General features: G+C 44.3%; 1 protein-coding gene across 4 annotated transcripts in view; it reads right to left on the bottom strand.

The window, feature by feature from the left end:
* Positions 1 to 18249, bottom strand: part of chst10 (carbohydrate sulfotransferase 10) — a 71311-nt gene continuing 53062 nt past the window's right edge. For all 4 annotated transcript variants that reach the window (XM_079421518.1, XM_079421516.1, XM_079421517.1 and 1 more), the window contains one exon: positions 1 to 1266. In XM_079421518.1, coding sequence (XP_079277644.1) covers positions 717 to 1266 — 550 coding nt within the window. In that variant the 3' untranslated portion in view covers positions 1 to 716. The remainder of the gene's footprint in view (positions 1267 to 18249) is intronic.

An 18249-nucleotide genomic window follows, 5' to 3' on the forward strand; every position in this document is an offset into this window, starting at 1 on the left:
GATATTTAGAGACTTTTATTGTACAAATTTAGATACTTACTGATATAAAGGTATATTTGCAAAATAGATTTGCATGATGAAGAGTATATTTTAAATTTGATAGTGTGTAAGATAAAGGAAAATTTATTAGAGACCAGAATGAAACTGAACATTGTTAATATCAAAACTGTAAGATTTATTAAAATCTCTTTTGGGATGCTTGAGTACTACCATCATTTAAGTATAAAGGACAGAGAAGACACTATTTCAGAAAATGAGTCCATAGTAAACTGGTTAAAAAAAAAAAAAAAAAGGCAAGGTGTCAAACAAATATCGTCAACATTTTATCATTTATATAGTACTATTTTACCTAATAATGTCTGAAATCCAGTTAATGAAATCCATAAAACTTTTCTAAATATTATGGCACTTCATTATCACATGACAAATACAGATATTATCAAATAAAAATAAAAGAATATATAAACTTTACTAATACACGGTTTGATTTTAGTAATTCGTGTTTAAAATTTACCCTCTAGTGCAGATCCCTGATCAAGCCAAATCCAAACATGTATGTAAATACAAACATATTATTATGTGTAAAGTAACTAATTAAGTCTAAGAACAATATTATACTCCATATAGGCCAGGCAATTTAACACAATTTTTTGAGGCAGCCATATAATTCAGAGACTCATAAATTTTTTTTAAAAAATTATCAGCAAATCTCTACGTCAGTCCAATAGGAAAGCAGGTCTCTGGTAATCAAACAGGCTGAAGTCTCCCTGGTAGCTAGCGTAGAGCCGACGAACATCTCGTTGGCTGATTCCAGTAAAATAGCGTTCCACCTTGGTGCGGTTGTAGCGGGTTATCCCTGGTGGGATATTGGGGTATGACACTAGGTCAGCAATACCAGCAGCTTTTAGAATATAAGAAGCATCATTCTCCAGAGTCTCATGGTGACCCACAACATTGTAGGAAATATCACAAGGAGCACACAGCTCAGCATATGTCAGCCAGTGAATAATGTGGTCACCAAACTGCCTGTCCAAGCGCTGTCGTCCTGATTTGTCACCCAAGTACCGTACAAAGTCTTCAAACTGAAGACCCACACTTTCACTATCATCATGGTGACTCCTGCGATATTTGCGAATGATGGCTGGGGCAATGTCATGTTTGTACCAAGGTTCAAATCTTGGGTTCTTCACGAACTTGTCCTTGAAAGCAGATATTAGACGCTCAAATGGGTCTCTCACAATAAAGAACTTGAAATAAGAATTTAACCTGTGAACCAAACAATAACACAAATTCAGAATAAGAGTATAATATCAGACACGGGTTAAACAAATCATTCAACAATTTTACCTGCCATTAGTTCTGAAAATCTTAAATTAGAAAGTATGTACTAAGACCATGTCTAAATACTTATACTGATAAATTAGTATTAAAATGATGAAAACAAATATTACAATTATGTTCTGAGAGAAGGAAAAGATTATTTGCATTAATTTACCTTGCTTCTAATGTTTCAGAGCAGTTTTCCTACATATAAACATTGTCAAATATTTATAAACCATTTTTAAAACCCATGCCTAAAGGTCCTCTTTTCATATTTATCCTGCTGAGTTCAACGAGGTTGAACCGGAAATACTTCCCATAACACCCGATGTACTTGTTACATCGTCAGAAGAATGGCATCTACACTAATATTAGTCTGTTTCATTCTTATTCCGAGGTCACAATAGTCACCCAGATCCAGACTGTTTCCAGATCAGATGGTCACTGCGGTCACCCGGATCCAGTCTGTATCTAGACCAGATGGTGGATCAGCACCTAGAGATAACCTCAACAACCCCTGAATGTCAGCGGAGACCATGTAAACTATATGAGCCCCAGAGACAAATCCCCTCCAAAGACCTCATCACCTAGACAGCCATCGGGACAAGAACACAGAAATCAGATAAGTCCTCTGCGCAATCTGACTTTGTTGCAGCCTGGAATTAAACTGCTGGTTTTGTCTGGCCAGTGGATAATGACAAACTATTTTTGACTATTTCCCTGTTTAATACTTATATATATATATATATTGTGGCGGGAGGAGCAAACGACAGACACAGTGGGTGTGGTGTCAGGCCTCGGAGAGGTTGTTATTAAACAAAATGATCAAAGAAAGTGTCCAAAAGGGGGTAAAAGTTTCCAAAATAAACAGGGGATCTGGTGTCCTCGTCGTGCTTCGGGGTTCGTGAGGGAGGCAGTGTTCAGAAAGGAAGGGTCCAGGTAAGGGGTGGAGTCCCCCATATATATATAAAATATTACAAATATAAATAATGGTGACTAGACTTGACAAGTTGATATCTCACAAACGTGGTAATTACGATACATACAGGGTTATGAACCGGATCAAGGAATGAAAACGAAAACCCAAAATGAACAAAATTGTGACAGGAACATAGCCAGAAATCAAAATTTAACCGAAAACAAATTTAATAGTTCTGAATAGAATTAAAAATTTGAAATGGCCATTAACTGTTTCATAACATTATTTTATCGTTTCATTTAATATTTGAATTTTGTAGTCAACCAATCATGAATTCAAATAGTACAGCCTATTTTAATAATTTAATTTCTTTAAAGCATTGACAGCTTTTTCTTTTGTTTCATACATTTGGCCAAAATCTAGAAGGGTCATTCCACGAAATCGCTTTTTCATTTGGAAAAATAAAAAAATAAGTTTAATCAACATTTTTTAAATATCAATGAAATGAAGATCCTGTAAAATGAAAAGAATTTGTAGTTTACCCAAATGTTTTACTTCAAAACAAATAAAAAAAAATCACAGCTATCACACAAAACCATTTTTGTTTAATAATTCAACATTCTGGTTATGTGAAACATACCTCAAAAAATAAAAAACTCTTTTAAATAATGAAAATTTGTTTTCCATATCAAGTAGAGGAAAAAAATATGGAATCATTCAATGTTGAGGAAAAAATTAGGGAATCATCTACCAAAACACACAGTTGCTCCTCTTGCTTTTATGACGGCCTGAATTCTTTGGGGCATGGACTTCACAAATGAAAAACAATATTCTTCATCAAGCTGGTTCCAACTTTATTGAATAGTGGTTGACAGATCAGCTTTGCAAGATGGAGCCCTGTCATGGACCAGAGATCCGGACTGTTTGCTGGACATGTCATTGAGTTGATGCCTCTTTGCTCTGTGGAAAGATGCATTATCATTCTGAAAAATGACATCATCACCAAACTTCTTTTCTATTGATGGAATGAGAAAACTGTCCAAAATTTCAATGTACATTTGTGTATTGACTGTTGAGGTAAGGATTGGCATTTCCCCTGGTCCTTTACATACAACCCCATATCATAAATGAGTTGGGACATTTGGTTGTTTTCTTCAGGCAGGCTTCTTTATACATTTCATTAGAACGGCACCAGCATCATCTCCATATCCAATGCAGATTTGTGATTCATCACTGAATATCACTTTCATCCAATCATCCACACTCCATGACTGCTTCTCTTAAGCCCACTGTAACCTTATTTTCTTCTGTTTAGGTGTAAATGCTGGTTTTCGTTTGGCATTTCTATATTCAAATCCCATTTCATTCCGCCGGTTTCTTACAGTTCTTTCAAACACATTGACACCTGTTTCCGCCCATTTATTTTTTATTTGTTTCGTTGTGCATTTTCTATTTTCAAGAGAAATTGCTTTGAGTTTTCTATCCTGACGCTTTGAGGTCTGTCTTGACATCCAACTTCTTTTGCCACACTCCGGGATGGATTTCCTTCTTGAAGGTGTTTTATAATCTTTTCCATTGTTTCCACAGACAGCTCTCTTGTTGGTACCATGTTTCCTATTAGCCAAGTCCAACAGCTTGTTAAGGTCTGGAAGCACTCTCTTTTAATTGCTGACTAATTAGGATTTTAGATATGTGCCGGTATTTATTTCAGAAATGCAAATTACAAGCTGATACCATATTTTTTTTCCTCAACACTGAATGATTGCATTTTTTTTTTCCTCTACTTGATATGGAAAACAATTTTCCATTAATTAAAATGTTTTAATTTAATTAGTTTGAGATATGTTTCACATAAAGTGTTGAATTATCAAGCAAAAATTGTTTTGTGTCATATCTTTCTACAAAAGCGTTACTATATACCATAGTTTAATTAGAACTATGTGATAGTTTTCATATATACAGTATGGGCAGCATTTTTGTCCCTCTTTTCACTGGAATTGTTTCAAATTTTGGATTATTTTTGTATTATTATTTATTTATTTTTTATATATATTTGTCATTCAGATGACTAAGAACCTCCTAATTTTGGACGATGACCATATCTCAGTTAAGAAAACATATTTTTACATGAGAAATTGAAAAAAAGGGCTTTGTCCAAATTAAAATATAAAGTTACAATGGAAAAACCTGTCTACAGTCACCTTGCTGCACTGCTTGTAATTGAATTTACATGGATACATTATTGACAATGAGTTATGGAAAAAAAAAAGTTTTATTGAGACTGATCATCTTATGCCTTATCCATTAACAACAACAATAGTAATAGTAACAATACTTAACTAAAAATGTAACTGATGCTACCCACACTGAATGATATATGCATTAGCTCAATAACCAAGGGTGAAAGGTTTTCACAGAAGTTTTCACAGACAATCTTTAAAAATAGGGAGACACCTAATATATGTCATCCCTTTTACCCATATGCTGTAAAAAGTAACAGGGCTGACAGTAACAGGTACATAATTACTGACAGTGACAGTAACATAATTTGCTAATTGCTAGCTAATACTCCAGTTCACAAAAACACATGTTGTACACTTTCAAAGGATGTTAATTGTAGATATTGACTTTATTAAATGTAATAAATAATTGTTTAAATTTACATTTTAAAAATGGTAACAGTATTGACATTGCATGATGTCCCCAGCCTGTCAAGCCTCATAAATCATCAAAAATAGAACATTATAGAAGTGAGAGAGAAACATGCTTGTGTTTTAACTTAAGTATTGGAATCCTGGTTAAGAGTTGATGTAACCTCCTAGAAGTGATGTCACTTGAATGTACCATTATTTTACAAGGGTTTTTTGATTAGGGTAACAGGGCTGACATGAAATCAGGGGACACCAATAAAATGATTTATATTTTATAGAAAGATATGTATACTTATGCCAAAAACACTGCTTAACAATGAGACTGCATTTAGAATAATATCCAAATGTGATTTTTGGATAATTTTGCCTTCCTTTTACAAATTAAAAGTCCTGCTGAAAAAGAAAAATCATAGTGAGAGACAGGCCAAAAACCTTACCCTTATCAGCATAAAAGCTATTTAAATTACTTAAAATTATATTTAATTGACTTTGAGTTGATGTAACATTGATGAATGAATACATAGTATTGTTATGTTCTGAAATCACAAATGTATTTGTTGTTATATTTATTATTTATTGATTATTATGTTTGATTATTTCTTAGGGACGCAAAAGGGCACCAATTTCGTGGAATGACCCAGAAAAGATGATGCTGTATTGGCTATGACTAAGCGCAAAATAAGCTTCTAGTGTTTTTTTTTTTTTTTCTTCTTCTCGCAATCATCCCATTGCGGTACTACCTAGAGGGAGAAAAACAGAAATAGAGGAGGAGATGGGGAGGTGGAGGGATGCCGGAAGAATTGACGCTGGGACAGTGCAATGAAAACGTCTCGGTTACTGATGTAACCCTCGTTCCCTGAAGGAGGGAACGGGAGACGTAACGTCGACGTGACGACGTAATTGGGATCACTTCAGAGAGCCCTATCCACTTCGAGTATCTACAGAACAAGCCAATGAACGTTGGCGTGCGTGAACGCGTCACGCGCCCCCGCCCCGCCGCGTGGGTATAAACCGGAAGCGGGCGCACGCACACATTGTTTTTCGCTGAGGAGCCGAGATTGTGACGGCCATGCAGCGATGGTCAGCAACAGTGGCGATGGGACGTTACGTCTCCCGTTCCCTCCTTCAGGGAACGAGGGTTACATCAGTAACCGAGACGTTCCCTTTCAGTCGCTCACGTTCGACGTAACGTCGACGTGACGACGTAATTGGGATCCCATGGAAAACGCCACGGTTGCTGCCACATCCAGCGCCCTACGCAAGACTCTCAGCCCCCCAACTGCTGGGGCGGAAGACCTGCGTAGAGGGAGCTCAACTGCTGTTCCATTACCCCCACACAGTGAACTTTTAATAACAAGAGATTCAAGAGTTTTATTTGTCACATACACAATTATACAGAGTATAACCAGCAGTGAAATGTAGGTCAGGTCCGCTCCAGGACAGTGCAATTATAAAGAATACAAATATTAAGAAGAAGTACAAACATAAAATAAAATAAAATAAAAGATAAGATAAAATAAGATAAGATAAGATAAAAAAAATATAAATATAAATGTGCAGGTCAGTATGTTGTTGACAAATAGTAATGAGAGGAATGTGCAAAAAATAATGTGCAAAAAGTTGTACAGGGTATTTGAATAGCAGCAATATGAGGTAGAGAAAAATTATGAATAGCTTATTGATATATGATATTTACATGGAGAAAAATTATGAATAACTTATTGATATGGTGATATTACATGGAGTCAAGTGATATTATGACACAGAGTTAGAGTTTAGGAGCCTGATGGCCTGGGGGAAGAAGCTCCTCCTAAGTCTCTCAGTTTTTGCCATCAGGCTACGGAAGCGCTTACCAGATGGAAGCAAAGTGAATAGACGGTTACCAGGGTGATTAGAGTCCTTGAAGATTTTAACAGCTCTATTTTTGCAGCGTTTGAGGTAGATGTCCTGCAGAGAGGGGAGAGCAGACCCTGAGATGCGCTCAGCTAAGCGCACAACTCTCTGTAGTGCTTTGCAGTCCTGATTGGAGCTGTTTCCATACCACACTGAGATGCACTGAGTCAATACACTTTCTATGGTCCCTGAATAGAAAGTTTTCAGGATTGCTGGTGAGACCCTGAATTTCCTCAGCTGTCGCAGATGGTACAGTCTTTGCCTGGCTTTCTTAACCTGTGTTTGGATGTGTGTAGTCCAAGTCAGGTTCTCTGAGATGTTTACACCGAGGTACTTGAAGCTACTCACCCTCTCCACAGGGGTCCCACTGATCCTGAGAGGAGAGTAGGGCTGCTGCTGTCTCTTCCTAAAGTCCATGATCAGCTCTTTAGTTTTCCCCACATTCAGAGAGAGACAGTTGTCCTGGCACCATGATGTGAGTCTCTCTACCTCATCCAAGTATGCGGTCTCATCGTTGTTGGAGATGAGGCCCAGAACCACAGTGTCATCAGCGAATTTGACAATGGATGTGGAGCTGTGAGAGGACACGCAGTCATGCATGTAGAGAGAGTAGAGCAGGGGACTCAGGACACAGCCCTGTGGGGCTCCTATGTTCAGAGTGATGGAGTTTGAGGTGAACTGGCCAACTTTCACCACTTGAGGTCTGCCGGTGAGGAAGTCTTGAATCCAGTCACAGAGTGAGGAGTTTAGGCCGAGGTCTGTGAGTTTAGATGCCAGCTTGATGGGGACTATAGTGTTGAAAGCTGAGCTATAGTCAATGAATAGCAGCCTTACATAATTCCCATTGTTGCTGTCCAAGTGTGTGAGGGAAGAGTGGAGAACGTGAGAAATGGCATCGTCCGTGGATCTATTTGGGCGATAGGCAAACTGAAGAGGGTCCAAAGTATCAGGGATGGATGAGCAGATGTGGCTCTTTACAAGTCTCTCAAAAACCTTCATGACTATAGATGTGAGGGTAACTGGGCGATAGTCATTCAGGCAAGAGGGTTTATTGTTCTTTGGCACAGGGATAATAATGGATTTTTTTAATGAAGTGGGAACCACGGAGGCAGCAAGGGACTCCTTAAAAATGGAAGTGAACAAACCAGCGAGCTGATCGGCGCAGGACCTCAGAACACGGCCGGTTATCCCATCAGGACCGGCTGCTTTCCTGACGTTCACTCTCTTTAACGCCCTCCGAACCTCATCCTCCGATACGGTGATTACAGGATCATCGCTGCTCTGCCTGCTGCTTCCTGACGCGCCGCCGCCGTTGCCATCGAAGCGGCTGTAGAAGATGTTTAACTCGTCGGCCAGCAACGGATCTGCTCTCACCTCCGCGGAGGATTTGTTTCCGAAGTCACAGATGGTCCTCAGTCCCTGCCACATCCGTCGAGAGTCGTTGAGCTGGAAATGAGACTCAACGAAAGCACTATGAGACTCGATGGAAAGCACTAACACTGGGAAAGCGTGCCTTTCCAGGGAAAAGAACGCTGCGGAGCCACATCCTGCCCGAAGGGAGGTAACATGTGGAGAATACACATATGGACTGGCCGAGGGGGCAGTGCAACATATGGAATGTCACTGGGGTGGCTCCACCCGAAGGGGGGGGAGACACACCGGACAGTGACGGCAGAGCAGACTCTGCCAAGGGAAGACACGGGCTCACCGCAGGGAGCTGGTCGTGGAGGAATACACATATGGGATCGCCGCAGGGAACGCACATATGGAACCCGGCCTAGCCCAAGTTACACAAGCATACGAGCACTAGGCCTGGCGCCGGACGTTCCGCAACGTCCGACTGCCGAAGGGGTGCGGAGGAACTCACAGGGTTCGCCAAGTGGGGAACTCGACTGGAGTAAAAAGCGCACGTATCCATTCCTAGGAAGGGAGTGGCGCAGCAAGCCGACACTAAGCGGGAGCTTCGGTGTTACCGGCTAGAAGAAGCGAGCACACAGGAAGAAACCGGCTCAACACGTAAGCTATAAAACTTAGCGAACGTGTTAGGTGTCGTCCAGGCCGCAGCTCTACAGATGTCTGTCAGAGAGGCGCCGTGTGCCAGCGCCCAGGAAGAAGCGACACCCCTAGTGGAGTGGGCTTTCAACCCAGGTGGGCAGGGCACGCCTTGGACTCCGTAAGCCAAGGCGATGGCATCCACTATCCAGTGGGCCATCCTCTGCTTGGAGACAGCCTTCCCTTTCTGCTGGCCTCCGTAACAGACGAAGAGCTGATCTGAGGTCCTGAGGCTTTGCGTTCTGTCCACGTACAGACGCAGAGCGCGAACGGGACAGAGAAAAGCCAGGGCTGGGTCTGCCTCCTCCGAAGGCAGCGCTTGCAGGTTCACTACCTGGTCCCGGAAGGGAGTGGTAGGAACCTTGGGCACATATCTGGGCCGGGGTCTCAGGATGACGTGAGAGTTACCCGGGCCGAATTCTAGGCACGATTCGTCGACCGAAAATGCATGCAGGTCCCCTACCCTCTTGATAGAGGCCAATGCAACCAGGAGTACTGTCTTACAGGACAGAATTTGTAACTCAGCTGACTGCAGAGGCTCTAAGGGTGGTCTCTGAAGTGCCGAAAGGACCAGACACAAATCCCAAGAGGGTATAGAGAGTGGGCGAGGAGGATTCAGTCTCCTCGCTCCCCTCAGGAACCTGACGATCAGGTCGTGCTTCCCAAGAGACTTACCATCAACCGCATCGTGATGTGCAGCAATGGCGGCAACATACACTTAAGGGTGGAGGGAGACAGCCTTCACTCCAGCCCATCTTGCAGGAAGGAAAGCACGGCTCTGATGGAGCAAGATCGGGGGTTCTCCTCGTGAGAGGAGCACCAGTCAACGAACAGGTTCCACTTCAACGCATAGAGGCGCCTCGTAGAGGGGGCTCTAGCGGAAGTGATGGTGTCAACTACCGCAGGGGGTAGGTCACCTAGAACCTCCGCGTCCCGTCCAGGGACCAGACATGGAGTTTCCAGAGGTCTGGGCGCGGGTGCCACAGGGTGCCCCGTCTCTGAGAGAGCAGGTCTTCTCTCAGAGGAATGGGCCAGGGAGGGGCTGTCGCGAGGAGCACTAGTTCCGGGAACCAGGTCCGGTTGGGCCAATACGGCGCAACTAGCAAGACCTGCTCCTTGTCCTCCCTGACTTTGCACAAGGCCTGTGCAAGAAGGCTCACTGGGGGGAACGCATACTTGCGTAGGCCCCGGGGCCAGCTGTGTACCAGAGCATCCGTGCCGAGGGTCCCCTCGGTCAGAGAATAGAACAACTGGCAATGAGACGTGTCCGGGGAGGCAAACAGATCTACCTGTGCGGTCCCGAAGCGCCTGAACATCAGCTGGACCACCTGGGGATGGAGTCGCCATTCTCCCGGTAGCACCTGCTGCCGTGAGAGCTCGTCGGCTGCACGGTTGAGCAGGCCCGGAATAAAAACGGCACGAAGTGACCTCAGATGCTTCTGACTCCAGAGGAGGAGATGGCGGGCATGGCATGTGACATGCGGCGGGAGCATAGACCACCTTGGCGGTTGATGTACGCAACGGTCGCAGTGCTGTCCGAACGGACTAGTACGTGCTTGCCTAGTAGCAGCGGTTTGAAGCGGCTCAGCGCAAGACGTACTGCTAACAACTCGAGGCAGTTGATGTGCCAATGCAGTTGAGGTCCCGTCCACAGACCTGAAGCTGCATGCCCGTCGAACGTGGCTCCCCAGCCGGTGGCAGAGGCATCCGTGGAGACCACAGAGTGCCTGGACACTTGTTCCAGGGGAACACATACCCACAGGAATGAAGGGTCCGACCACAAGCTGAGAGTTTGGCGACAGTGCGGAGTCACTTGAACCCGGCACGAGCCACTCTGCCACGCCCATCTCGGGACTCGATCGTGGAGCCAGTGTTGGAGCGGCCTCATATGAAGCAATCCGAGCGGCGTAACCGCGGCTTCAGATGCCATTTGCCCCAGGAGCCTCTGAAAGAGTTTCAGTGGTGCCGCTGTTGGCCGCCTCCGCGACTTTCGTGAAGACGCGGGGCGACAGGGCAAGCCCGAAGGGTAAGACCTTGTACTGATATGCCCGTCCCTCGAACGCAAAACGAAGAAACGGTCTGTGTCGAGGGAGAATCGAGACATGAAAGTACGCGTCCTTCAGGTCGATCGCTGCAAACCAATCCTGGGGACGGATGCATTTGAAAATGTGTTTCTGCGTAAGCATCTAGAAACGGTAGCGTGTGAAGGGACCGGTTCAGGACGCACAGGTCCAAGATTGGCCGTAACCCACCACCTTTCTTGGGTACAATGAAGTACGGGCTTTAGAAGCCGGTCTTCATATCGGCTGGAGGGACCGGCTCGATCGCGTCCTTCGCCAGTAGGACTGCGATCTCTGCCCTGAGCACAGGGGCACTGTCTGCCAGAACACGGGTGAACAGAATGCCCCTGAAAGCAGGGGGGCGCCGGGCGAACTGAATTGCATAGCCGAGTCTGATGGTACGGATGAGCCAGCGAGACGGGCTGGGAAGCGCTACCCACGCTCCCAGGGACCGAGCAAGCGGGACCAAGGGCACCACAGACGTACCCGGGGTGGGGCAGCGCGGCGGAATGCAGGGACCCGACTCGGACGGCACAGCGGCCCGAAGTGGGGTCTGAGTGTGTGGTGCAGCACATACCTGCTTCCGTCGAAGGGCAGAGAGAGTGTGCGGAGGCATCAGTGCGTCCAGGACACGGCCACTGCTGCCCGCTGGCGATGAAAGAGGGGCTCGGGAGTGACAAGGCATGGTGGCGTCGTCGACTGCCAAGCGCGCCCTCTTGGGGCCCAGAGGTTTCAGAAATTGCTCTTTCTTTGAGAATGTGGGTACCACTGACCCGTGGGTCAGTGGCGGAACAAAAGGAAAGGAAACGAAAGATTCTCCACCCGGCCCTCCACCGGGGGAAGGAGTGGCGCCTTCGCCATCTCCCGAAGAGCAACTTGATCCACCTCTGGGCCGCCGTCTCAGGGACGTTTGCACCGTCGCTTGCCCCCTGGGTTGGCAGCGGCCTGGATGGGCGGGGTCGGCTTCCTACGGCTTGCTCCGCGCTGAGGCCTGGATGGTTGCCTCTGCTGGGGCTTAGCGGGAGCGGAGGACGCCGCAGAAGGCCGACCTCGGCGACGAGTAGACGGAGGATCTGCGGCCGGCGGACGGGAGGATGCAGCAGCGGTCCGCCGGGGCAGGATGTGCCGGATGGCCTCCGTCTGCTTCTGTGCGGCCGAGAACTGCTGGGCAAAGCTCTCGACCGCGTCGCCGAACAACCCAACCTGGGAAAGAGGGGCATCCAGGAACCGATATTTATCGGCGTCCCTCATATCCGCCAGGTTGAGCCAAAGGTGGCGCTCCTGGACCACCAAGGTGGACATCGCCTGACCGACTGAACGTGCAGTTTCCTTCATCGCCCGGAGGGCGAGGTCGGTTGCCACACGGAGCTCCCGAAGGAGCTCTGGGTCAGAACCACCCTCGTTCATGTCCATGAGCGCCTGGGCCTGGTGGACCTGCAAGAGCGCCATGGCATGGAGGGCGGAAGCAGCCTGTCCACAGGCCTTGTAAGCCCTCGCCGTTAGACCGGACGAGAACCTACAGGCCCTGGACGGGAGGCGTGGATTACCCCGCCAAGAGGAAGCGGACGCCGGACACAGTTGCATCGCGACGGCCCGCTCCACCGGAGGGATATCCACGTACCCCTCAGCTGCCCCGCCGTCGAGGGTGGCGAGGGGGGAGGAGCCACTAGAACGGCTTCGGGCACTATACGGTGCCTTCCACGTCCTAGAAAGCTCCTTATGCACCTCCGGAAGAAAGGTACCGGGGCGGTGCACTGAGAACCAGCACGGCCCGCCCCGAGAAACCAATCGTCCAACCGAGAAGGTTCGGGACGTGGTGGAGGGTTCCACACAAGCCCAACCAAGCCCGGGAAAGCATAGCCGCCCATTCTGGATCCGGCTCGGACGCCACACGCCCCGAGGGGGGTAACGCAGCCGAGTCATCATCTCCAGAGGACTGAAGCTCCCCCTCCGATGCTGCGATCGACATCTGGTCGTCAGGAGGAGCCCCAAAGGAAACGGCCGGTCGTTCCGGAGAAGGACCAAGACGCTCGCTAAGGGACTCCAATGGCAGCAGCGCTTGTGAGGCATGAGGGGCCCGCGGAGGTTGACTCGACGGGGAAGCCCTCACGGTAATCCTCAGATCACCCTGGTCATGCACCGAAGTAGGTCTATACTGCGGGGCAGAATAAACACTAGATCGGGGCATAGGCGAGGGGACTGCACCTCCCTTGAGGTAAGCGAGTCTCGATCTAAGCGCTGAGATAGTCATATTCCCGCAATGGGAACACGAACTATCCACAAAAGCCGCCTCAGCGTGTTGAATGCCCAAACACGAGAGGCAACTACTGTGGCCATCAGCTGGCGCCAGGGAACGACTGCATCCAGAAACGCACAAGCGGAATGACATCTTGAAAAAGACGCAGGGTCACGCTTGTGTTGCTCTTTTAGTGAAAACAAAAAATAGAAAATAACTCTCTAGTGCTGAGGCACCCAGGGGTAGCCGCGGTGTGAATGAACACACGGGGAAACGCCCACCGGACCGACACACACACAGCACAATAGTGCTGTGAAAACAGCAGTTGTGAGCTGCAATGCTCGCGGCCACCGCTGATCGCGCCGTCACACCAACACCAGGAGAGTCCTCTTCTTATTCTGCAGTCTTACTGTAGAGTTCGGAAGTGAAAGCTCAGCTCCGAAGCGAAAGACAATGTGTGCGTGCGCCCGCTTCCGGTTTATACCCGCGCGGCGGGGCGGGGGCGCGTGACGCGTTCACGCACGCCAACGCTCATTGGCTTGTTCTGTAGATACTCGAAGTGGATAGGGCTCTCTGAAGTGATCCCAATTACGTCGTCACGTCGACGTTACGTCGAACGTGAGCGACTGAAAGGGAACTGTACTTATATAGGCTCCAAATGATGATTGACAGGACTAAATGATTAGGTTCCTCCTGAACCAACATTTGGAACTTCATTTTGAGTAAAGAAAACACTGTACTTTATTAGTGGTGCTTGCCAAAGGCAAAGCATCACTATTAATATTCTGTTTGGGAATCATGGGAAGGTTTTTCTCTAAACTTCGGCGTGTAATTCGTCCCACACCGTTTATCACAGACCCATGACAGAGGTGTCAAATCATGCGGCTTAATGAGGATAGGTGTTCTATGACTTATATAAGCGATCAGAGGTACAATGTTTGTACAGTGGGCGAAAAATCGGGTGAAAAATCCCTTAGACTTAACATTGGACCTAAATTTGTGACATCATATCTCTGCATCAAAATGTCGTAGAGACTTCAGGGTGGACTCATTTCACTAAGTCTAGCAAGCAGCCAATAAATGGTGACATTTCAACTTCCTAGCCACACCCTAACAACCACTTCGAATGCAACCGGCCCATACACTTCCAATGAAAAAGAAGAGAGGTCTATCTGTGGATCACAAAATCATAGAGTGGGTGGGCTCTTTTGACTCAGACTGGTGAGTGGTCAAGTCAAGTCAAGTCAAGTCACCTTTATTTTTATATAGTGCTTTTAACAATACAGATTGTGTCAAAGCAACTTCACAATATAAAAATAGGAAAATAGCGTGTCAATAATGTAAAATTACAAGATTAAACACTCAATTTTCAGTTAAGGCATTTCATTATTGAATTCAGTGATGTCATCATCCAGCTCAGTTCAGTTTAAATAGTATCTGTGCAATCAAGTCGATGATAATCGCTGGAAATTAAGTGTCCCCAACTAAGCAAGCCAGAGGTGACAGCAGCAAGGAACCAAAACTCCATTGGTGACAGAATGGAGAAAAAAACCTTGGGAGAAACCAGACTCAGTCGGGGGCCAGTTCTCCTCTGGCCAGACGAACCAGCAGTTCAATTCTAACTGCAGCAATGTCACATTGTGTGAAGCAGTTCACATCTGGTTCCCGTGGTCTTGTCCTGATGGCTGTCTAGGTAATGAGGTCTTCACTGGGGACCAATTATAGTGGTCTATAATTACCACCATGGAAACTGTTTAGTCACGCCCTAGCAACAATTTAAACCACCCTAGCTGCCATATAATACTGGAAATATTTGTGAAACACAATAACATAAAGAGACAGGGGTGGGCTCATTTGAGTCAGACTGCCAAGCACTCTTTAAATATCACCTTGACAACCATCTAGCCATGCCAACCCAAACCAAAACAGGCCTATCTTCAAATATGAATGTCATAGAGACATGGGGGTTGGTTTACACAAAGCCACTAGAAGGCAAGCCTGCAACCTTTAGCCAAAAAAGCGTAATGTATAATGCTAACAGAAAGGAGACCAGAGGCCATTTTTTTAAATGGATGTCAATGAAGGAGATGCTTTACTACGCTGAATAAACAGCTTTTTAAAGGAAACAGCTTATCATTTAATAAATCGACAGCCTATCGGATAATCTTCAACATGTTTTACACTAAACAAAACTTTTGGATTGAACTATTTTTAGTTTACACCGAAAAAATTATGTTTTATAAGAGAAGTCACTTTACTATTTGCAACAGGTCGGATTCAGCTTACGACACTCCTCATTCATTCCTATGGTATCCATAAATGGCGATTGAATGTCACGCAACTCAAACTAAAATTTAATGACATCAAGGCTTTAATGTGATTGGTTACGGTGCACGTGATCCAAGTTGACGATTATGCTTCTCCAATAGTAAGTAATACAGACCCTCTCATCTCCCTATAGTAAGACAATTTCTGGGTTTATATCAGTCATACTGGCAAACAGCCTTTGGAGAATCATCATTGGCAGCTGTCAAGCCACTCCCTAGCAACCAAACAGAGTACCCTAGCAACCATTTAGCAAGTCCTATGTCTTTGCAACAGATAGCTAGCAGTGAATAGCTACATGATTACCTAAGTGCTACAACATGCAAAAAATATAGGTAACTGCTGAAATATTAAAATAAGCCACAATGTGCTAACATCATGAAAACAATGTTATATTATGCTAGCATCACCTAGCTAAATGCTAAAACATGTTAAAGCATGCTAGGATCAAGTGCTACATGCTAATAACATGCTAGTATCATGCTAATGACACGTTAACTGTATTACCATAATAGTAAACATATTAGAATATCATGTTAGCATGATACTAGGTAGATGTTAATCATGCTAACTTTGTGTTAGCATGTTACTAGCATCATGCTAATCATGTTAACATGTTGTTAGCATCATGGTAAAATGTTAGCATTATGCTAATGACATGCTAAATGTGCTAACTTACATTTACATTTATTCATTTAGCTGACGCTTTTATCCAAAGCGACTTACAATTGCTATATATGTCAGAGGTCGCACGCCTCTGGAGCAACTAGGGGGTTAAGTGTCTTGCTCAGGGACACATTGGTGTCTCACAGTGGATTCGAACCCGGGTCTCTCACACCATCTCTCACACCAGCATGTGTCTTATCCACTGCGCCATCACCACCAACTTCATGCTATTAACATGCTAATCATGTTAGCATCATGCTAATCATGTTAGAATCTGGTTAAAACATGCTTACATCATGCTAACAACTTGCTAATAGTGTAAACATGTTTCTAGCATTATGCTATAAGATGTTAATACGATTATTTTTAGTATTAGTGCCTAGTGCCGAGTTTTGCCACAGCAAGCATCACTCACATTTATTTCATAAAATGTACATATCTAGTTATTATTATTATTAGTGGCAAAGAAAAAGTTTTAAAAATAACTTTATATTATTTTTTCTATTCAAACCGGTTTCGGAATGGTAATAATACAGAGGAATGCAGGAACAGAAACGTTAAAATATTGATTCTGCTCAGAGTGAACCAATTTTTGTTTTTGTTTTTAAGCCCTATTACGATATGGCGTGAATTATTAAAATGCATGTCAATTATTAAAATGTGTTGGTGCACTACCACTAAAAAAACCAAAAACAAAACAAAAAACATTTAAATTAGGCTATTAGGACAACTGCCATCCTCCTCTTAAAGGGCTAGAACAGGGGTTGGCAAGTAAGTTTGGCATCAGGCCAAAAAAATATTTCCCCACTAGATGGCGGGCCAGAACTATTGAATTATTGGAACGTAATAACAAAGCCAGGCCATTCAAGAACAGACCATGCACCGTAACAGGTATAGCTGTCTGATAAAGGATTTTATCTGATGAGGATATCACTAATGATGCAGTCTCCCATCATACACCACTGAAGTACTTCTGAAGGTTTGTGTCAGAAGATATGATCAAGGCTCTGGCAGGTAACACCAATGGGTACAGTTTTCAAAAGAAAGGAGCATTAATAAAACCATTATGAGACTATGGGAATTGAACATGGCTATGAACAGAGCAAGACATTGTAAATACCAGTAAATAGTTTTGATTTAACATAGTTTTATAATAAATATAATATTTAAAAAAAACATGAGTTGTCTGTTTTTGTATATTAAGCTTCATCTTATCTTTATTTGTGTAAATTTCATTTGTATATATATAAAGGGGAGAGAAGGGGAGGAAAGGTAAGAATATCACGTGATCTACATTTTACATTCCGTAGTGAATGATTGTTAAATATGGAAGGAGCGTGCCTCACTTGTTGTACTTTTTGTTTTTGCTAGTGAGAGTAGCTTAGTTTAGGGTATCTTTGGATAGTGAAGATTTTCTTTTCTTTTTGTTTCTCTTTAGTTAAGTTTAGATTTGATTACTGAGTTAGAGGGTTATGTTTTGATTGTTTATTTTATTTGACTGCCGCCCAGTTCCCTAATTATTTGGGCTGATAGTTTTCTTTAGTTTTTTTTTTATGTAAATATTATATTGAATGGTTTAGGGACAAGAGTTTTCCCACTGTAAACATTGTAAATAAACACCGGCTTGTTGCCAAAAATGTTAAAACTCATTTATTTCTGCAGAGGCCTCCCACAACAACATAAATGGTGAAATAATTATTTCAGTTTTTTTTCTAAATTTGGGTCTTTCAGGGTTAAACACCGTCATGTACATTACCATGCCAATCCCTCCGAGAGTTGTCATTACAGAAATATAATTTTTTGTTTTCTTGGTTTTGGTAAAGTTTAGCAGAGCTCAACTATAAGGGCTGGCCCATTGGTCTGAAGCCAGTATAAGAGAGTGAGAGCTTGAAGGTCAAGCATTAGAAGTATCAGTATGAACGTGTTGAAAATTACATTTACAATTACAATTTTTTAGTGTCAGGCTTTAATGTAGTTACATTACAGCTGTAATTATTTCCAAATTGTCTTTTTGTAAACAAAAGTTTTAATGAATATAACTTTTTTGGCAAGTTCACTGAAATGCTGGCAGGGCAGTAACATACTTTCCAAGAAACATCTCTTTACAAAAATATTATTGTGAAGTAA

This window comes from Barbus barbus, assembly GCF_936440315.1.
Source record: "Barbus barbus genome assembly, chromosome: 7".
In the NCBI taxonomy this organism is placed as follows: domain Eukaryota; kingdom Metazoa; phylum Chordata; class Actinopteri; order Cypriniformes; family Cyprinidae; genus Barbus; species Barbus barbus.